This window comes from Culex quinquefasciatus, chromosome 3 (genome assembly GCF_015732765.1).
Source record: "Culex quinquefasciatus strain JHB chromosome 3, VPISU_Cqui_1.0_pri_paternal, whole genome shotgun sequence".
In the NCBI taxonomy this organism is placed as follows: domain Eukaryota; kingdom Metazoa; phylum Arthropoda; class Insecta; order Diptera; family Culicidae; genus Culex; species Culex quinquefasciatus.
In genome coordinates, this window is record NC_051863.1 from 31,623,412 (window position 1) to 31,647,155 (window position 23,744).

Here is a 23,744-nt window from a genome sequence, read left to right on the forward strand (position 1 = left end):
TGATTCGCAGTATGTTGAGTCAACTGCTGTGGATGTACCTGAAACATCACACAACGGGGTTTCTCTTCCTTCCGTTTTTATCTATCATCTATATTCTGTTAATTTTGTTTCACTGATTCTCGAACGCAGCTTCTGTTTACTATCCTCCATTTGATTTCGATTTTACTTATTTGATTCTCTTATTTCTTAACGCTTTTCCACTCTATTTTACTAATTGATGATGCTGCAACAAACTGTCTGCTTTCCTTTAATTTGGCAGCGATGTCAATTTTGTTTATCATGTGCCTTTTTTTTTTTTATTTATCTATTTCAATAATTTCTCATCTTCCCTGTAAATTGCCCATCATAACAATAATCTAAACTTGTTTGTTATCTCTTTTCATTAACTATTGTTAATTTCTTTATCTTCTTCATAAATTACTATCTTTCTTTTACTATTGATTCTTTACATAGTATATTTCTTTCACTGTCCATTGTTTTGAAACTTCACCTTTTTCTTAAGCAAGTGAGGTTCGAGCCCTGACTCAATTTATGAAATGATTAAAGGATTAACGCAAATATTACTATTGTACTTTTGAAAAACTTTTATAAAATGCTTAGGACCAAAAATTGTAACAAAACACCGCGACAAAAGAAATAGCAACAGATAAACAGACTCAACAATAGGGAAGATTTCAGGAGAAAACAATACACAGTAAATAACAACTAGTTTTTGAATTCAAACTAAAATAAAACAGTTTTGGCTTTATGAAAGTTGATAGGCACACTAGGTTAGGTTAGGCGCTTATACTTACATCAAACCCTACGTAATGTACCACCCCCGGCCGAGTTAAAATGCGTAACCGGAAAAGAAGGTGTGCATGCCTGGCACGAACACTCAAAGCGTGTTCTAGCGTGCTGCTCGTACTGACTCAGAGCAAGGGTGAGATGTAGGTGTAAGGGCAGTGCGTGTTCGTCGGGAACCTGGTGCATAAGATCGGTCAAGGCCCGTTCTTACACTGAAAATTGCGAATTGCGAATTGCGAATTCTTTTGCAAGAATGAAACTACATCATAAATGTAGTAGTTGTCTATGATGTAGTACCGTCATCAGGGGTGGCATTGGGTCTGGGGGTGAGATTAGGTCATACAAATTTCAACATTTTTGTATGACCCAATCTCACCCCCCAGACCCAATGTCACCCCTGATGACGGTAATGATTTTTCATTTACATAAAATTATCAAATAAAACATAAATTAATGAAATAGGTAAATCAAGGGTTAGCATAACCGCTCGATGCACCCCGTTTTGTTTTGCCAATTTACCCCCGACGAGTCGTAGGAGTACATCAGAGAGTGTTGGGGAACAAATTCATTTACATGCAGAATTGATTGATTGCGATCGGATGTCTTGGAGGTGTATTTATGCGCGAAACGCAACGCAGACACGGGAGCAAGTGAGCAAGTCAAGCGAATCTTGCGAGTCAGTTAGTCGTAGGTAGGTGCACAGGTTGATGATCATGGGTACAGCTTCGAACCCGCGATCAGCTGGTTAGGAGACTGTGCGGAATTGATTAACTGTGGAGGTGGGCAAATTTATTGACTTGACACATTTATTCTGCATGTGTTGTGTTCGTTACGACGTTATGTAACAATTTGTTGCAAACGCGTTTTGTTTTGACGGCTGGGGGTGACAAATTGTCGTTGAAAGTTGTTTGAAGATTAGTTTTTTTTTGTCAGGAACTTACGATCGACATCAGCGTCAGCACGTACGACTTGAGCGTATCCCGGTGGTACTCCTGCATCTTCTTGTCGACGGCGACCAGGACCTCGATCGTGTACTCGTTGTTGGCGATGTGTGCCGTACTGCGCTTGGCCCGACTGTGATGGGTGAGTCCAACGCCGTTGGTCAGCTGCTCCAGCTGCTTGTTGTGTTGTTCTGTAAACAGAAAGGAAAACAAATCTTCATGAAGATTACTCGCTCGATAAGTGTGTATATCTTTGGGTGCAGATCTTCAGGCACCGAAAGTGCTGATCGGCAAACTTCTTCGCGCGCGCGCAACAGGTGTCATTGAACAGCTCATAATCCATTCAGAAAGGGCGCAAACTTGTTTTCATTCATAACAATCAACAAAACAAGTCGGAAAGCAAGCAAGCAAAAAAAAAAAAACATTCCCTTCTGATCATGGACTGAGGCCTGCCACCAAGCCGTCGACTTGGCTGACTGCGTCTCTCTTGAGCTGTGGATGCTGAAGTGCTGCTCACTCCGAGACTCGTAAAAATTAAAATATTATGCTAATCAAATTAACGATTTTTAATGTTCCACTCCCTCGGCTCGGCTCGTTTTTTTTCGACTCGACCTGAGCAATGAACACAAAATGACGAGAAACACCCGCTGCCAGGCTAGTTAGCATAAATAGTGGCAGACACTTGGTCTAGCTTCGTCACCTCGAGACGACGGTGAGACGTTGGGGGACCTTTTCTCGGATTGTTGGATCAACCTGTTTGGCCGCGGCAGGACCGAAGAACGGTGCGAGACTTGCGGTGGTGATTGATGGCAATGGTTCAGAAATGAGGTGGAAGCCGGTTTGATAGAGACACATGACGAAAGATGATTTTTTTGTTGTAAGTTGGAATTGCAGAAATTCCACACCTATAGCTTGGACTAGAAGTGAGAGACAGGCTGGTATGTGAGATATGTTAGTTTTGAAAATCGAATCAAGGTTCAAGATCATCAAGGGTGATAACGTGATTTTAGGAATAAATTAGGAAGGCGAATGATTTATTTTCACCTGTAGAATCTCGGAATAATAAGCTAGAAATTTGAACAGTTCCAAATCATTTAATGAATTAATGAAAATACAATCGACAATTAATAAGGTAATTTGAAACGATGACTTTTTTTTAGATTTTTAGTACAGGTAAAAGTTTGTTGTTATTCAGCTGCGTGCAAAATATCTGAGCGTCGAATAATCCTCTAATTATTTTACAAAAGAGATTTTTTTTGTAGGTTTTTTCGTTGCTTTGTTTGGAGAAACATGGAATTTTAAATTTAAATAACATTCCCAAATTTGATTAATTATTTTCAAAATTAATACCTCACAATCCTGGATATTCACTATTTTTGCACATGTTAGGTTAACATGCATTTGATTTTTTCAATCGTTTTTTTTTTGCGAAAAAATCTTAATATATTCATGTGTTGAGGAGAGCTATGGAAAATATTGAACATAGATGCATTGGGATATACTCAGCGATTTTATTCATAATCAAATCTTAAACGAAAGCATTTTTCTGTGTGTGTGTGTGTGCAACCAACCAAACGGGACCACGCGGTCGCTTCTTACAAATTGAGTTGTTTCCATGTATTTTTAGCTCTCATTCTATACATGCAAATAACTCGCATAGGCATTTGGAAGGTGTTAGCTCTGCCGAGCTTCGGTGACCCATTTCTACGCTGGCTAGCCGAGCGCGAGGTACTTCAGCTTTGTCGACAAGCCCCGCCCTGAAGAACGTTTGGACCAATCGGATTCAAACGTTATTTAGAACTTCCGAACCCTTGTCAAATGGACAAGGACCCAGCGCGTATATAGTAGATGGTGATAACAGTATTCCTAATTCCAGTCATAGCTCACCAAGTCGCTATGGCCTAGTGGTTAGCATTTTTGCTTACCAATCCAAAGGACGGGGGATCGAACCCCGATTCGAGCGACTTTGATTTTTCGTACATGTTCAGAGTTTCAAGATTTATATTTTCCTATACTTTCTCGTTGGGAGCAGATGGGAATCGAACCCAGGACCATTCGCTTACAAAGCGAACACCGTAACCAGTCAGCCACGGCCGCTCCATCTTAAACGAAAGCATTTTTCTTGACGAAAAAAAAAAAAAAAAGAAAATTTGATGGTATTAAAGTTTTCAACCATTTGCTCAATACAGTTTAGACTCAATCATCCGGAGTTTCGCTTATCCAAAAGTTTGTATGGGACTGCGAAATTTGATCACTTACATTTTTTTCGCGTTTGTTCATTTTCTTCAAAGTTTATGAGTTTTTTGAATGAAATACTAAATTTTTTACAAAATAATACATCGTTTCGCTTTGTTTGGCACTGTATTACAAATTATGAAAATTGGAGTATTTTCGAAATAGGACGGTAATTTGTTTAAAAAATGAGTATTATACTTCATAAAACTGAGAAAAACGCAAGGCAAGTTTGTCCCCGCATAAGGCTAGGTGTTTTAAAAGTTTTCACGAAAAACTGGATATCCTCCTGATTTCTAGAACAAAATACTGGATGTTTTAGACTCTTTTGAAAGTGAACAAGATTTTGAACCAAACTGCATCAATTACTCAAAAATGATGAAAATTCACATTGGACATTTATGCGATCAGGGGCAGTATACAAAACATAAAACTCTAATAAAAGTGAAAAAGCATGCTTCGTTTGACACACACATGGCAAATAATAAAAAAGTTAGTATTTTAAAAAAAATACGGTAAGTTGGGAAAATTTGAATATTTTCAAAAAAAAAAGTATCCTAAATTTTGCTCCGTTTTCTCCCATATTGCAAATTATGAAAATTTTTGTATTTTCGAAAAATTACGGTATTATGTGAAAATTTTAGTTCATTACAAAACAAAACTCTAGTAAAGGTGAAAAAAAGATACAAAATTTCACATCGATTGATGCTAGGGCGTCCAAATTTCCCGGGTTTTGAATTTCCCGGGAAATTTTTAAAACAGTAATAAAAACCATGTTTCATTATATTTGTCATGTTTTTCGAGCTGAAATCATAGAATTAGCTCAATACTATTCATTGGAGGTAATCTACAGCTTAAAAGATTTGTTTTTGCTCGTTGTTATGGTTTTTAAATGCACCAACATCGAAAAAAAATCTTTTAAAATGTCTAAAATTACAACTAAAAATACAACAAATAAAATTATACCAGCCAATATAAAATTTTAGATAAGTTTAGACATTCATGTTTTATATAAAAAAATATTTGACAAATTATCATAAAGCCACAACCTTCAACTGGAGAGAATCGGGACTACATTCTGAAAAGGTAAAGGAGATTTTAGAGCAATTCATTTGACGTACGGTGTATATACTAATTGTTTTGTTCTGTTCTTGTTTTAACCGAAATCAACAAAAAAAAAACAAACTTAATCCACCTATGTGGTTGTTGCCTTCCTCACGTTTTACTAACATTTGGTGATATGATGGGTTTGGACACAAAATCTTTCTATCTTCAATATATATACAAAATTTCGACGGTTTTGTTGGAACGCGAATCAATTCAACACGGAACGTCCGATCGAGATGCTCTTTGTTGCGTTGGGTTCGTATGGTAAGTTCGTGAGTCCAAGGAAGGTTCTTACGCCAAAAAGTTACAACTTTGGCCACTCTGGAACCGATTCCGGAAAATTTGCCGATTGTATGGGAAAGGATTAAATCAAGTTTTGATCACAGGAGGCTGAATAAGCAAAAAAGTCAAAAACGTCAACAAACGAATAAAGGCAGAACGAAGTTTGTCAGGAAAGGCTTGTTTCTCAATAAAGAAATACACAAATGTCACTTAAGAGGCAGTATTTGTAAACATTGCTCGGTTTGTTCTAGAGGTCGTATCGAGATGCTCCGATTTGGATGAAACTTTCAGCGTTTGTTTGTCTATACATGAGATGAACTCATGCCAAATATGAGCCCTCTACGACAAAAGGAAGTGGGGTAAAACGGGCTTTGAAGTTTGAGGTCGAAAAAACATTAAAAATCTTAAAACAGCTCGCATTTCCGTAAAACTTCATCAATTCCAACTCTCTTAGATGCATTCGAAAGGTCTTTTGAAGCACTTCAAAATGTGCCATAGACATCCAGGATTGGTTTGATTTTTTTCTCATAGCTTTTGCAAATTACTGTTAAAAATGGATTTTTTTAAAACCTTAATATCTTTTTCCAACAGCCTCCAACACCCATACTCCCATAAGTCAAAAGATAGGTAATTTTATGGACTATAAGCCTTCGGAAATAACTTTTTGGCCAATCGCAGTTTTTCTCATAGTTTTTCGATTTTTCTATAACAAACATTTTACAACATTAGTTTTTGCCCTGTAGGCCGTCATAGCGGCACATACTGGTCTCAATTTTGTCATATTCGGAATCCTCGGACAATTTCACGTAAGTTAGAAGTATTGGAGTTGTAAATTTGATTGGAAAAAATGCCATTTAAAATGAATTAAAATATTTTTTAACATTTTGTCGGATTAGGGGTAAACAGATATTCGCCTACTTAATACGGCATTTGAAGTTTTGATCACAAGGTAAATAAGATCTATTTTTTTTTTAGTTTTATTTAATTATTTTTGAAATCAAATTTACAACTCCAATACTTCTAACTTACGTGAAATTGTCCGAGGATTCCGAATATGACAAAATTGAGACCAAAAAGTGCCGCTATGACGGCCTACAGGGCAAAAACTAATGTTGTAAAATGTTTGTTATAGAAAAATCGAAAAATGATGAAAAACTGCGATTGGCCAAAAGTTATTTCCGAAGGCTTATAGTCCATAAAATTACCTATCTTTTGACTTATGGGAGTATGGGTGTTGGAGGCTGTTGGAAAAAGATATTAAGGTTTTAAAAAAATCCATTTTTAACAGTAATTTGCAAAAGCTATGAGAAAAAATCAAACCAATCCTGGATGTCTATGGCACATTTTGAAGTGCTTCAAAAGACCTTTCGAATGCATCTAAGAGAGTTGGAATTGATGAAGTTTTACGGAAATGCGAGCTGTTTTAAGATTTTTAATGTTTTTTCGACCTCAAACTTCAAAGCCCGTTTTACCCCACTTCCTTTTGTCGTAGAGGGCTCATATTTGGCATGAGTTCATCTCATGTATAGACAAACAAACGCTGAAAGTTTCATCCAAATCGGAGCACCTCGATACGACCTGTTACACATTGGTGAAAAACTCGCTCTTAAGCGGTCATAACTTGAGATTGAGCGTTGTCAGATCTTCAATGTTTTGGACTCATTAGAAAAGTCTTTTGATTACCTATGCAACGATCGGTCGGAAGAAGGATCCGGACATAGTTTACATACATTTAAGTGAGATCCGGCAACAAAAAAGTACACAAATATCACTTATGTGCTCATAACTTGAGACAGGGATGCCAGATCTTAAATGTATTGGACTCATTGGAAAGGTCTTTCAATTACCTATCCAACGATGGATTGGATGATGGATCCGGACATAGTTTAAATACATTTAAGTGAGATCCTGCATCAAAAATGTACATGAATACCACTTAAGTGGTCATAACTTGAGACAGGGTTGCCAGATCTTCAATGTCTTGGACTCATTGGAAAGGTCTTTCGATTACCTATCCAACGATGGGTCGGATGATGGATCCGGATATAGTTTACATACATTTAAGTGAGATCCGGCTTCAAAAAAGTACATAAATATCACTTAAGTGGTCATAACTTGAGACAGGGTTGCCAGATCTTCAATGTTTTGGACTCATTAGAAAGGTCTTTTGATTACCTATGCAACGATGGGTTGAATGATGAATTCGGACATAGTTTACATGCATTTATGTGAGATCCGATTCGCAACTCTGACACTTTTTTATACGTAACTTTTGAACTACTTATCGGATCTTCAAACAATTCAATAGTGCAGTATGGGGCACCAAACCGGATCGAATGCACTTAATTTGACTCAAATCGGATCAGCCAGTGCCGAGAAAACTTGCCAAGAATTTTGAGCACCAAGGAGAATACGCACACACATACACACACACACACAGACATTTGTTCAGTTTTCGATTCTGAGTCGATAGGTATACATGAATATAGGTCTACGAGCTGTTTTTCAAAAGTTCATTTTTCGAGCAGGATTATAGCCTTACCTCAGTGAGGAAGGCAAAAAATCAAAACATTAAGCAAGAAAATACTAAAACGGCTGTCTTATTAAGATACATTCGTCTTAATTTGCTTAATATTTTCAGGAAAAATAATTTAAAATAATCTTTTTTTTTTTAAATTTGAAATCATAAATATACATAATCTTTAAAAAAAATACATAAAATTAAACATAAATTTTTTATAGCGCTAGGCAACATACGGATTGGTAAATTTCATCAATTTTCCTTTAGAGGTAAAATTAATACTGATATATGCTTAATATTTCATTTTTATTTTTTAATCGGTGTTCATCTAATTCCACAACAAAATCTGAATTTTCAGTCCTTTTTTTAATTTCGGGAATTCCTGTGACAAAATATAAAAAAATCTCGGGATTCGGGAATTCCCGGTTTTGGAAAAATCCTGGGAATTTTGTCCCGGGATTTCCCGGGATGGACGCACTGATTGATGCCTATTATGTAAATTATGAAAATTTTAGCATCTTATAAAAAAAACTCTTATAATAGTGAAAAAGCATACACTATTTGCTTCGTCTCAACATATTACAAATCAAGAAAATTTGTGTATTTTCAAAAAAAAAAACCGAATGGTGAAAAAGTGTACAAATTTTCGCTTCGTTTGATACCCATATTGACAATTATCCAGATTTTTTAGCAAAAATCGCAGCGCAGTGGTACCAAAATTAGGAAAAAAGTTTGGCTGTCATGCCATGGCACACTTTTTTTTTGTAATGTTGGTACTACTGCGTGATTTTGACATCTCGTGCGTTCACCAAATATAACGCCATCTTCTGGATTAAAAGTATTTTCGAAAAAATAAGGTATTTTGTACAAGTTTTCAAAAAAAAAATGTTAGTATTTATTAAAAAAATAATAATAATAAATGTGAAAAAGCATTTTTAATTTTGCTTCGTTTGTTATGGAAAAAAATGTATTTTCGAAAAATACGGTATTTTGTGAAAAAATTAGTATTTTACAAAAAAAGACACAATTTTTCCGTGATTCGATTATCCATAGCAAGGTTGCCAAGTTGAAAATGAAAAAAACCTGTCCAAGTACCGATGAAAATCTGGCAGACGAAAATGTTACACTTTTGAATGGGAAAGTGGAGGTGCAATATGTTTTTTTAAGTTTGTCGAATTTAAATAATATTATTGGTTTTTTCGACCTCAACAATTTTTATTAAAAAAAATATTTTCCAAAATTTGGGTTTAAGTTAAGTTTAAGTTCATTTTAATCAAAGAGTTGTTCAAATTGGCAGAAAATTCAAAATCTGTCAAAATAAGTTTGACACCCTCTTTACACAGGGCTTACACTTACTACCAAACTTTTGATTTGACAGTAAGTGTGAGTGTAAAAAGTGACATTTCGTTCATTTTTAGTTTGATTTTGTCAAACCAACAGGGTGAAAAAAAGTGTTAAACGAAAAAGTGACCAACCACCGGAGATTAAGTTTTTCTGTACTTTCTATGAATACCTTTAACTTTAGAACTTATAATTACATCAAAACCAAGTTTCAAAATTTTTGAGAAGCCCTTGAATAAAAAAAAACTCACAAGCCCACAAAGTGCACAGCATAATTGAATGGGATTGAAAGGGAAATGAACTGCGATAAACTGTTAATGTTTTATTTTCCCAACACCATCAATCGACGCCCGTCTCCCCCAGTTTGATTATTGACCAACGACATGCCTCTCTCTCGAGGCGCCCTTTTCCTTCCAAAGTGGCCACTTCCTGCGGCGTGCTCGAGTCTGGTCTAACTCGTGTGGTGTAATTTGATTATATTTTAATTATCCATTACAGTAATTAGCATGCACTTAACGGAGAACGGAGCAAATTACGGAGAGCATTAATCCCTGTTGGTGCTGCAGCGGTCAACAACTCAAAAGATTATGATTTTCTCCACTCGAGGGGGTGATGTGGTGGAGACGATTTATCTTAAAGTGGCCGGTGGTTACTTCGTGACCGTTGGACATCTGATACGTGTGAAGATAAATACTACTAGTCACACGTCGTTGTCTGCGGGACTTAGAAGGAAAACTAGTCTGGGCCTGCTCTTAGATGCATGTGATAATGATTATGATAATGCTGTGGGTAAGTGGTGGTCAGTAGACTGCAGCAGGTGGTGGTGGTCTGCAGCAAAACATTATTGCGACATGGCACGGAAAGTTCACATCAGTAACACCTTAGCGATGGAGATTGTACACTGAGGGAAAATTGTTTTTAGAACGCCTTTGAATCTTTGAATCTTTGAATCTTTGAATCTTTGAATCTTTGAATCTTTGAATCTTTGAATCTGAATTGAAAATCTTTGGAATTTGAAGCTATTTTCAAATCAATTTTCCACCGTGTCACGAAACATATCAGCATCATTCATGCTCACGGTACATACTTCTTCATTTTGTACGCGTTTTCTAAACGATTAGTCTCGGACATCGCCGTTGCCGTCCTCTTCGGCGTAGACGCTGTGTGCGCCGAGATGACTGATGTAAATTTTATGGCCAATGCATGCAGTAAATGTTCACACCTTACTATTTACCAGCATAGCTATGCTGACCGAAGGAAAACGTTGTGCTGGGAGTCACGTCAACTTGCACCTCGTTAATAAAAGTGCCATGTCTACCGTTGAGAAACGCGCGCGTAGGGCTTGCCAGCTAGAACCAAACCTACAGAAGGTGACGATCCCATGAGTTAGTGACCTTGACGGGGGACCCGTATTCGGTGTTGTCAACATACGGAGACCTGTAATTGAGATGCAACTACCAAAGCGCTAAGACACCCACCCACTGTTGGCCGGCTGTTTATCGGAACTAACCAATCTGAGGTCGTGCTTTGGGGATCGCCGCAGTTGCGCAAAACGGTACTCTTCGTTGACATCGACGTTTGGGTTTGTTGAACAAACTTAGATTCGACGGTGCGCGAGAGATGGGCTCGAAACCGATAGTCGCCGCGACGCAACTCCGTGTTACGATCAGAAGCTGGAGATTTTGTTTCGGTCTGAAGGACAATCAACCCGAGTTGACATCTGAACGCAAATACGAAAGGGTGTGTAGAGCTTCTAACCACAGTAGTTGCCACTCAAGCGAGAAAGACTTCAACGTCACAATCTTACAAGTGACGAACCTGCTAAAAATGTCTAGTTGAGTGGAAGAGTCACAGTAGCTAATTCTCCGCCAATCAATTCCAAATCTGTGCGAATTTCAATCGCAATCGCGACAAACAGGTTCAACGCCCAAGTTCAGCGCTGAACGCACACCACACAAATTTGCATACGTCGCTCCACAATCCGGTAAAGACCCATAATTTATGCCGCTAATTTGTTGGGTGCAACCCACCCTAATCGTGCGCTAATCAGCGCGCGCCTGATGTTTGTCTCTAACTGTTAAGGCTTTGGGCAGTTTGATTCAGTCCCCTCGGCAAGAGTGAAAGGATCACGGTTGAGACTGGTCAATCGCCCCAGGGCACCACCACCGACATGGAACCGGCTTGGGGGGAGGCTACGCGCGGCCAATTTGTTAACTGATAAGGTCTTCGTGGACTCGGAGTAAAAACCTGAAGGCACGTGCTGCAGCCACCAACTTTTTTGATGGATATTTATGATTGTGTGTTGATTTTGTCACTTTGACATGCCAGCCTGGCATTTCTGGCGGTCCGGCTAATTTGCCAAAGCTGCTCACCAGTCAATCAACGCAAACGCACTCCGGGCCAATTCGCCGCGGTCATGTCTCGTGCCGGGGTGTCAAGCTCTTTTGCGCGCACAGCTGAGAGCTTCACGTGAATGGAGAGGCACTTGATCATCGCGCGGAGATGTTGGCGTTTGATTGCACAATTTTTGCATACATGACACGCCGCGAAAGGGGTATCATGCTTGCACACACATGTGCGGTTGAAGGGGAGATACTTGTTGATCCTGACCGTTGGGGGTCAAGAAGAGAATGTCCGCGGGATACTTTTGAAAAGTCCATTGGCTATAGTTCAACTCATATTTATGCGACCATTTATGTTGCTTTGATTAGTCATTGTTGATGAACTGTACTGTAACTTCAACTGAAATTATGAACTTTGTCACTAATAAGAGATGAAGGATTCTAAAAAATCTAGTTGTTTTGACGTCTGAGCACAGAGTAGTCTTAGAATTATTCCGGCACGACTAAGGGACCGTTCATCAACCCCGCGTTTCTCAAATTTGAACTGAAAAAAAAAACTAACTTAATCCACCTATGTGGTTGGAGCCTTCCTCACTTATTATCAACAATTGCTGATATGATGGAATTGTACAAAAATTTCATCTATTTTTAAGATCCAGAATAAAAAAGTACATAAATATCACTTAAGTGGCCATTCCTCGAGACAGGGTTGCCAGATCATCAATGTTTTGGACTCGTTGGAAAGGTCTTTTGATAACCTAACCAACGATGGGTTGGATGGTGGATCCGGACATAGTTTACATACATTTAAGTGAGATCCGGCTTCAAAAAAGTTCATAAATGTCACTTAAGTGGCCATGTCTCGAGACAGGGTTGTCAGATCTTCAATGTTTTGGACTCGTTGAAAAGGTCTTTTGATAACCAAACCAAGGATGGGTTTGATGGTGGATCCGGACATAGTTTACATACATTTAAGTGAGATCCGGCATCCAAAAAGTGCATCAATATCACTTAAGTGGGCATATCTCGAAATAGGGTTGCCAGATCTTCAATGTTTTGGATTCATTGGAAAGGTCTTTTGATAACCTAACCAACGATAGGTCGGATGGTGGATCCGGACATAGTTTTCATGTCCGGCTTTCAAAAAGTACATCAATATCACTTAAGTCGGGATATTTCGAGCCAGGGTTGCCAAATCTTTAATGTTTTGGAGTCGTTGGAAAGGTCTTTTGATAACCTAACCAACGATGGGTCGGATGGTGGATCCGGACATAGTTTACATACATTTAAGTGAGATCCGGCTTCCAAAAAGTACATCAATATCACTTAAGTGGGCATATCTCGAGACAGGGTTGCCAGTTCATCAATATTTTGGACTCGTTGGAAAGGTCTTTTGATAACCTAACCAACGATGGGTCGGATGATGGACCCGGACATGGTTTACATACATTTAAGTGAGATCCGGATATATGTGAAAACACATTTTTATACATAACTTTTGAACTACTTATCGAAACTTCAATCTGTATAAAACTCGATCTATGGGACCCTAAACCAAGTCGAATGCAACAGGTTCGGGTCAAATCGGTTCAGCCAGTGCCGAGAAACATGAGCTAGTTTGTTGGTCACATACACACATACACACACACATACACACAGACATTTGTTCAGTTTTCGATTCTGAGTCGATATGTATACATAAAGGTGGGTCTACGACGTTTTTATACAAAGTTCATTTTTAGAGCAGGATTATAGCCTTACCTCAGTGAGGAAGGCAAAATGCTGGGCTAGTCAGAATAAACAAAAGCGGTAGATTCTACAAAGACTGGATGTGTAAGAAAAGTTAAAAGGACGTAAGGTCGAAAGGACAAGCGCCGAATGCCAAATGAAAGGAGTTCTTTAGGAATGAATGTTGTATGAGTGTCGAGAAATAATCTGAACTCAAAAGCCAAAACAGAGTTTGGATCTCCTTTATGCGTTATGGGAAATTCTCGTATGATCCATCAAATTTGATGAATTTCAACTCTATAAATAACTTATTTTATAAAACTGTTGATAGAATCTTGCTATTTCACATCTTATTGAGCTTTTTATCATTCGATTTCAGTTTAACACGCTTTTTATGAGCTGTAATTGAACGTTAAATTGCAGATATGGCAACAATAGAGGCACGATGGAGTAAGATGCTGTTCCCATAAATCCATTTTGTTTTACTTTTTAGAGTATTCAAAAAACTTTTTTTTTACATTTTACTTGTATGCTTTCAAACTCATCTTTTTTTTCTTCTACATTTTTGTATTTCCTTTGTTTGTTTCAACCATGAGCCTTTTTTTTAATTTATCTTTCATATTAGGATCCGACGTAATTTCTTTGCAAATCTTTTGTTTTAGAAATAAAGGTTTCCCAAATATAGTGATTTTTTTCATTCTTTCTGAGTAAACAATTTTGTTCATTTAATGATTTTATGATAAATATTCTGATTTAAAAAAATACTTTTGTGAGCATTTTTATTATTTCAAAGAAACTATCTTTATGTAATATTTCTGTATGCTTTGCCATGACTTCACACATGAGCAGTGCATGAAAAAGTTGAATTGGAAATTTCAAGAAATAAAGAAAATGATAAAATCAATTAAAAAATTCTTTTGACTTTTTGTTAAGGCCGTTGCAAATATTTTTTGAAGTTTATGTCCCTCGGCTCTGACCAAAGTCGAGGAGGGGGGGACAAAAAAAATAAAAATAAAAAAAAAGAAATAACAAGCCTAGGTTTCAACATTTGGATGAAAAAAGTGTTTTAAAATGCATTTTCAGGCGTACAGTGTCTTTCCAATAAAATGTTTTTAAAATATCGAGGTATTGATGGAATATTTTTTCGCAAAAAAAAAAAGCTTTTTGTGGGACTATACATTGGTATTTCATGAAAATTTAAATTGTTTTAAAAGGAGTTCAAACATGATAAATATGATTTTAAACGCGGGAAAATGCATTTTAACTGGTTTTCAGTTGATAAAACTTAAGTTTTTCAAAAAAATATTTTTTTGCCCCCCTGATTATTCAGGCCAACTTTGAAGGGGGGGGGGACATAAACTTTGAAAAATATTTGCAACGGCCTTATTGGACATTGAAAAAAAAAACATCAAAATTTTGTTGATTATTTTTTAATAAAAATGTTCTAAAAGATAGTTAAGCTTGGTCATAACTTCTACTTGTGAAAAAAGTCATGTTCAAAAAAAAAAAAAAAAAAAACAATTAGGTGGCTACAATTTGAAAACCGTGCACGATATCGAAATTTATGCAATGTACTTCTCGACAACAAACTTGTGTGTGTGTATGTGTGTGAAGTAAAAAAAAACAGCGATTTTCCAAAATTATGATTTTTTGAAAAATTGGCAGCACTGCCAATTGATTTTGACCAGCTTCTGTCTGAACTCAAAAGATGGCATTTTTGTCATGTAAAAAAGTTTTCAAAAATGTTTATTTTTCGCGATTCTATTTTTGTGTAAAAAACTAACTTAATCCACCTATGTGGTTGATGCCTTCCTCACTTTTTACCAACATTGGGTAGTATGAGTGGTTTAGACACATATTTCAGCTTTTTTTTAGGTCCCGAAAAATAAGTACACAGATATAACTTAAGTGGTCAGAACACGAGACAGAGTTGTCAGATCATCAATTTTTTGGACTCGTTAGAAAGGATTTTCGATTACCTAACCAACAATGGGTTGGATGATGGATCCGGACATCGTTTACATGCATTTAAGTGAGACCCGCCTTTAAAAAAGTACATAAATATCACTTAAGTGGTCATAACTCGAGACAGGGTTGCCAGATCTTCAATGTTGTGGACTCGTTGGAAAGGTCTCTCGATTACCTAACCAACGATGGGTCGGATGATGGATCCGGACATCGTTTACATGCATTTAAGTGAGATCCGGCTTCAAAAAAGTACATAAATATCACTTAAGTGGACATAACTTGAGACAGGGTTGCCAGATCTTCAATGTTTTAGAATCATTGGAAAGGTATTTCGATTACCTAACCAACGATGGGTTGGATGATGGATCTGGACATAGTTTAAATGCATTTAAGTGAGATCCGGCATCAAAATTCCAGCATCCGATTCGCAACTTTGACACTTTTTTATACGTAACTTTTGAACTACTTATCGGATCTTCAAACAATTCAATAGTGCAGTATGGGGCACCAAACCGGGCCGAATTTAACTTGTTTGACTCAAACCGGATCAGCCAGTGCCGAGAAAACTTGGCAAGAATTTTGAGCACCGAGGGGAATACGCACACACATACACACACACACACACACAGACATTTGTTCAGTTTTCGATTCTGAGTCGATAGGTATACATGAATATAGGTCTACGAGCTGTTTTTCAAAAGTTACTTTTTCGAGTAGGATTATAGCCTTACCTCAGTGAGGAATGCAAAATGGATTGACTTGTTTAAGAGTGTTAATTTTTTTAACAGTTCTTAGTATTATCTTTACCGAAGACACCAAATCGATCAGAAAATCAGTTCTCAAGATACAGATTTTTGAATATTTTAGGCTTTTTATATGAACGTTTGTTGAAATTGTATGGAGACTTGTATGGACAAACAAATGGTAATTTTTGTGCCCTTTTTTCCCACTGTGCAATAATGCAAAATGACTTCTTTGGTCATAGGAAAAGAACACACAAATTTAATCAAAATCAAAAAATATGAGAACAAATTTTTCTTAAAATTTCTTCGTTTTTTAAAGAAATGCTTTGAGCCAAAAATTAAGAAAAGAACAACTCAGGATAAAGAAAGGTTTCATTTTTTGTTTTTAAACAATATTTCAAAATGTCAAAGTTTGATTACTAGTTTTGTTTGAAAAGAGAAAAATATGCATCGGAAATAAGCTTGAGAACATTTAAATCTCCGTAGACAATAATTAAATTTTGCCCCCTAAAATAAAAGCAACAGGTATTTTTGTCAGTGTTTTCTATTTTTTGTTTACTTTTAAATTTAACGACAATGATCTCCCAGCTCCTTACTGCACTTACAAAACCATAAACTAAATTGAATTGAGTGATTCTAACAATTTTAATGGGATTTCAAATAACTTTTAATCCAACTGCCTACCAGCGACTCCGCCGAGGCAGGACCCAGGGAGACGACTCCTACTCCTGGATTGAGCTAACGACCTAATCACAACCACTAAACATCACGATTAACAAAAAATGCAATTGAAATCGGCAAATATTGTTTTGTTTCCCTTTTTTGCCTTCCTCACTGAGGTAAGGCTATAATCCTACTCGAAAAAGTAACTGTTGAAAAACAGCTCGTAGACCTATATTCATGTATACCTATCGACTCAGAATCGAAAACTGAACAAATGTCTGTGTGTGTGTGTATGTGTGTGCGTATTCCCCTCGGTGCTCAAAATTCTTGCCAAGTTTTCTCGGCACTGGCTGATCCGGTTTGAGTCAAACAAGTTGCATTCGGTCCGGTTTGGTGCCCCATACTGCACTATTGAATTGTTTGAAGATCCGATAAGTAGTTCAAAAGTTACGTATAAAAAAGTTTCAAAGTTGCGAATCGGATGCTGGAATTTTGATGCCGGATCTCACTTAAATGCATTTAAACTATGTCCAGATCCATCATCCAACCCATCGTTGTTTAGGTAATCGAAATACCTTTCCAATGATTCTAAAACATTGAAGATCTGGCAACCCTGTCTCAAGTTATGTCCACTTAAGTGATATTTATGTACTTTTTTGAAGCCGGATCTCAATTAAATGCATGTAAACGATGTCCGGATCCATCATCCGACCCATCGTTGGTTAGGTAATCGAGAGACCTTTCCAACGAGTCCACAACATTGAAGATCTGGCAACCCTGTCTCGAGTTATGACCACTTAAGTGATATTTATGTACTTTTTAAAGGCGGGTCTCACTTAAATGCATGTAAACGATGTCCGGATCCATCATCCAACCCATTGTTGGTTAGGTAATCGAAAATCCTTTCTAACGAGTCCAAAAAATTGATGATCTGACAACTCTGTCTCGTGTTCTGACCACTTAAGTTATATCTGTGTACTTATTTTTCGGGACCTAAAAAAAGCTGAAATATGTGTCTAAACCACTCATACTACCCATTGTTGGTAAAAAGTGAGGAAGGCATCAACCACATAGGTGGATTAAGTTAGTTTTTTCTTGACATTCAGCAGATATTTCAAACATTAGCGTCAAATTTCGGTTCTTCTGGAAGGGACTACTTAATTGGAGCCTAACATTTCAAAAGGGCACAAAACTTTACTTTATCCCTTTCACTCGAATGACAGTTTGCATACGGTGTGAGAGGGATACACTCTTGTTTACAAAAGCCCTAATGAAATGGAAAGCACAAATTTTATTACGAGTTCTATTCAGATTCAGAAAAAGGGTTTCCATGGCATTTGCCAACCAATTCATTTTTATGACCCGATTCACACCGGCTACCTCTTCAGAACCCATTCAATTCTGAACACACTTTACCATGATCACCATTAAAATTCTCCACCGAAGAGCATGTTCGTAGTAGAAAGAGTGCACATAAGACAAAAAAAACAGAAACCCTCGCAAACAAACAAACATCTCGTAACGCGCTCCATCATCGACCCTGTACAGCGGTCCATCTCACCATTTCCCAACCCCAGAAGAGAAAAAAAAGAGCAGCCATCAACGATCATTCTTGATCTCGTTACGTGGCTTGTCGATCTTTCCACCTTTTCCTTCTCTTTTTTTTCTGAGCCGGTGCGTGCTAAAGTGTCTGCACAGAGAGGACGCGAGGTACGCGTACTTGAGTGCCCAATTCTCAAGAGATGAAATTAACCCGAAGAGTATAAATACCTCTCTTTGGTCAAGCAAAGCAGAACAACCAAACGACAACAACAAGCATCAACAATTGATGGGGGTCGTTAACATACATTCGCTGCCGCTCAGCCACCGCGGCCAAAGTGGACAGTTGATCACGCCGCACGAAAGGATCAACGAACCCCTCTCAGCATCGTGTTCTGCCTGCCGTCAATGCTTCGAGCACTAACGAGCAGTAAAGGTGACAATCGCTCAACCCATCAAGTTCACCGAAAATGCATCAAAATGCACTCTTCAGATCGCCATTCCAGATTGGCTGATGTTTTGACCTCCCCCAAACTCACTCTCCTCTTTCGCCCCGTTATTCTCGCAATGCTTTCTTCTGCGCTCCGCGTTTCCGTGAACTTGCAACTTCAAAAGAGTGTGTGCTTTTTCCCTCGTCCCTTCCACATCCGTTCGTTCGCTCCACGATCGCGGCTTTTCGGTAGAATTCAGCTGTTTTTCGCTCGTTTCTCTTCGGGCCGCTGCTTCTTGAAGGCGCGCGGAATCGTGATCCGATCGTTTGCACGATATTACGTAATTATTCAATGTCAATGACACGGTACACTTCTGCGCGCAGCGAGGCTTTGCTGCATTGTTGGCAAAGGCCGGAGTGGATCGGTTCTGCATCGCGGCGGCGTCTGTAGATCGTGGACGGAGGCTGCGCGCGCGGTTGCTTTTGGGGGCATTTATCGGTTGTTTTTGGCATGTTTTCGATACATTTTATGCGATATGGGGTTGAATTTGGGGAAAGAATATGAAGATGAGAATGGGATGCGATTTGGCTTTCTCGCTAATGGAGTGCCGTGGGACTTCATTAGTGTTTTGGGAAGATAAGAACTTTTTTTTAAACGACTAAAAAGGACGCTGCAACAATGTTACAATACGGAAGAATCGCTTTAACATTATAATAATTCTAAAGTTTTTTTGAAGGTCCTATAAACATATAAAAGAAGCTATATAACATAGGACGTATACAAAACTCTAGAGTTGTGTAATGATTACAACTTTATGAATCATGTTAAATCAATTAAATTGAATGAGGGGTGCATAAAATTCTTAGTGTAAATAAAGGTTTCCGTACCTTCACACTTAGGAGACCCGGGAGGCGGAGTCTTGTCGCCTGTCTACACGCCTGTGGATTCGTTGACGAACCCGCAAGGTTTAAGAGGGCCACATTATAAGGTGTTACGTCGATTCCGTTTATTTTCGGAAGGTTGCTCTAGACCCTAAATTTATACCTCGACTAGCATTCATGATAAAACAATCAAAATCCATAAGGTTTCTTTTATTCTCAGGTTTCCTCATAATATATCATCATCTTAAAAAAAAATCATGATACAAACACAGTCTAGACTCGATTACACTACTCGACAAAACAAAACTTGTGTCACGGGAAACACGATATCTCATCGGTTCCTCAGAGAAAATGCTTCCCCGAATCCGATGCAATCGACAGAATTTGATTTTATGTCCACGCGGACTGACGCGAAGTTGGTAAATTTTTCAACATAAAAAATCGAACAATTTAAAAAAACCATGCGTCTCCTCCCAATTATATGAGCCATCTACAAGAATATGGAAGCGCCTGGTGCATAGTAGGGAGACAATAAAAAAAATCAACATCAGAGATACCCTCTGACTCGATTCCTAATGCAAAAATGAGTATCTGTGCCAATTTTGAGCCAAATCGGTTAAGGCTAAGGCGCTAAGGGGTCGCTTTTCATCGTTGAAGTTTATATGGGGGAAAATCACGAAAATGTATGGGGAAAAACATCGTTTCAGTAATTTTCTGCTAGGTGGCGCAGGTCTCCCCCAAAATTGTCCAAGTGTGAGACTCTTGTAGGAAATTTAATTGATCCTGATTTTTGGTGATTTTTGTGGAAAAAAATATTTTCTTATATACTTCCTATATACCCCTTGTATACTACTTTCAAGTATATACGCCGATTTCTTTTCATCGCATGAGTTATTATCAGGATCAACTCGGATCGTCTTGCACCCTTCTACAAAGTTGTATGTAGTTAAATTTCCTACAAGAATCTCACATTTGGACAATTTTGGGCGAGACCTGCGCCACCTGCTGCAAAAATCCTGAAGCGATGTTTTTCCCCATACATTTTTGCAATTTTCCCCATATAAACATCAACGATGAAAAGCGACCCCTTAGCCTTAACCGATTTGGCTCAAAATTGGCACAGTTACTTGTTTTTGCCTAATTAATCAATCCAGGGGGTATCTCTTGCGATTTTCCGAAATTTTCAATTTTTCTTGTCACCCTAGTGCTCGGGGGGCTCGGGGGGTCCACAGCTAGCCTTTGTTGTACTATTATAAAAAATTAATATTAAAAGTTTAAAAATAATTTATTTAAAAAACATTTTTTTTAGATTTATTTGTTTACTAAAATTTTATGTATCTCCAAGGTCTATGGGTACTTCGGGATGTCCATGGTCATCCAAGGACTCCCTGGAGTTAAGATCTACGAATCTACCGCCGTAACAAGCAAGAGGTCGTCGGATTTTGACCCCGAATCTTGTGCATCAGTGCATACCAACGCCCAAGGCTCCAAAAAGTTGGAACGGTAACTTCAACTCGCTGATTCTCGGGCATAACTCAACCAATCAAGATGATTCTTCTTTCTAGTGATTTGTTAGGATATCTAGATGATTCTAGAACTTTGCAGAACTTAATTTGACCAAATTTGAAATTTTTGCGATCAAAAACATCGTTGAAGCGAGTTGAAGTTACCGTTCCACCTTTTTTGGGAGGCTTGGGCGTCCGTGTAAGTTGGACATGCGTTGGGCGTTCCAGTGTTAAAAGATTTTGTCATTAGAAATTAATGTTTTGTAATTAGGCCGTTGCAAATATTTTTCAAAGTTTATGTCAGCTTCAAAAATGGTTCGAAAAATCAGGGGGCAATTTTTTTTCTAAAAACTTCAAAATTTTAATGCAAATCGAAGTCAAATCAACTGAAAACAGACTTAAATGCATTTTTCTGCATTGATAATCATATTTAGCATGTTTGGGCTGGATTAAAAATATGTTGAATTTTTATGGAATTTCAATGCACAACATTTTAGTCAATACATAAATATTATGGAAACTAATGATTGCAAAACAACTGGATAGGTGTAAAATGCATTTTAACCCCCTCGACTTTGGTCAGAGTCGAGGGACATAAACTGAAAATTTCCTCAAGTCTAGAAAAAATTAAAAAAAAAAAATGGAAAAAATGTGTTTTCCGTGAGGGTGCACGATTTTAAACCAAATTGCCTACTTGTTTTTAAATATAATATTGAAAACATTAGTGAAAAACAAAGCCAAAGTTGACCACAGGAAAAATGACTTTTTTAAAAACATTGGCAAAGTCGCATATAACAAGTCACACTTCCAACCTCTTAAAAATTTAAGAAAATAAATTTTAAGTGTGCTTCTTTCCAATGCTTTTTAAAGATCGAAATTGGTTGAAAAATTGTTTTTTGGCAAATTTTAAGATCGAAGTATAACCCCCAAACTACGATTTTTTGTAGATCCAAGATGGCGGCCAAATTGCCGGTGATGAAAAATTGAAAAATACATTGTTTTGTTTTTTGAAGTGCCAGGACCGTGGTGTAGGGGTAAGCGTGATTGCCTCTCACCCAGTCGGCCTGGGTTTGATCCCAGAAGGTCCCGGTGGCAAATTTCGAGACGAGATTTGTCTGATCACGCCTTCCGTCGGACAAGGAAGTAAATGTTGGCCCCGGTCTAACCTAGAGGTTAGGTCGTTAGCACAATCCAAGTGTAGGAGTCGTCTCCCTGGGTCCTGCTTCGGTGGAGTCGCTGGTAGGCAGTTGGACTCACAATACATAATGCATTATTTATAATTGGTATTTTTTTGCTTCTCCGACATTGTAACTAATGGTGGGCTACCCCAGCATCAGTGAGACCCCCCTCTTTGCCTCAGGGTCGGCATGTTAATCCGGAATCGGAAAGGGAAACACTCGATTGGACCAACGGACAAAACAAGCCCACTTTATTCCGGAAACTCGTGTTTTTATTCGGCAGACTCAAGCTGCGTGGCTACCTCACTTACTAGTTCTCCCACTTCCTTACTAGCTAATCCTACCTCACACGTCCTTCTTCCTTCTTCTTCGTCGGGGCCCCTTTCCGGAACTGCTGCTTCCGCTCACTTTCAGCTCGCGTTCCTCGAACAACGGCTACACGCCTCCACCGACCTCCGGGACTCGGTCTACCGGGGCGGGACACGTCTTCCTCTCTTGTTGTGCGACCACTATGGGCGGTCAGCTGCTGCTCTCGTACTCGACCCTCTTCTGCGCCACCTGCCTCGACGCTCCCGAGTATGTTGACGGACTCTGGGACTACGGCGGACGAATCCACCGGTCTGCCTGGTTTCCGGCGTCGGTTGGTGTAACGGCTGGCGAGGCTGGCGTCTTATCTCGCGACGGTTGGTCCGCAGACCAAAATGGCGGCGTCGCGAGGGCGGTTCCCACACCGGAACGGTGTCGCGGGCGATCCTCGTGCGTGAGCGATCGTGCTTGGCGGTATGATGTACCGCGCGGGGAATACCGCGGGTGTCGGGTGGCTTACGGCGGGCGAATGCGTCTGTGCCGGCCTGTACGCGAAGCGTACGAACACCGAGGGGTTCTGTGGGCACAATGGGACGGAAATTAGCGATGGCGGAGGGAGGTTGGACGGCGATAGATCGGGAAGCAACGGTATTTACCTGGATGTCCACAAATCAACGCAGGCTCCTCCTGCTTGCGTCCGGATCTCCAGATCGTCGGACGGCTTTTCTCCGGGATGGCGTCTACCGGATCTTCCACTTCACTTCTATAATTTCACTACTTCGTGACGGTGATTTTCACGGATATCGACCGTCCTCTTCAAGATACCAGGCAAAGTGACCGTTGCAATGGCGGGGTTTTCCCAGCGATCCTCAACCTCCCCCTTCTGGACTCCTTTGTCCCATCGTCCCATCGTCCTGATCATCGCCGCTACCCAAGGCGGGCGTTTGCGATGATCTCGTGCGCTCCTAGCGGTGACTAGCGCAACTAGCGGTGCAGCGTTGGTAGCGTCCGTAGGGGCTGGACAGCTACGCTAGTAGGTCGTTATGCCCGCAAGCCTGCTCAAGTGCTCCCTCCGTAACGTGCCGCGGAACAAACGATCGCACTAATCTTGGGATGCAAATACCATAGGTTACACTCTCCCCTCGCTCGGGTAAAAAAAATATTAGAACTAATATTTTTTTTTTAACATTTTTCGTTTTGCACTGAGCACTATATACGAACCGCTTACCTCTGAACCACGAGACAAGAAC

General features: G+C 38.9%; 1 protein-coding gene across 4 annotated transcripts in view; it reads right to left on the reverse strand.

Annotated features, from left to right (window-relative positions):
- The window catches only part of LOC6043247 (A disintegrin and metalloproteinase with thrombospondin motifs 9), a 355,560-nt gene that overhangs the window by 59,044 nt on the left and 272,772 nt on the right, over window positions 1-23,744 (reverse strand). For all 4 annotated transcript variants that reach the window (XM_038259917.1, XM_038259918.1, XM_038259916.1 and 1 more), the window contains one exon: window positions 1,728-1,918. In XM_038259917.1, coding sequence (XP_038115845.1) covers window positions 1,728-1,918 — 191 coding nt within the window. The remainder of the gene's footprint in view (window positions 1-1,727; window positions 1,919-23,744) is intronic.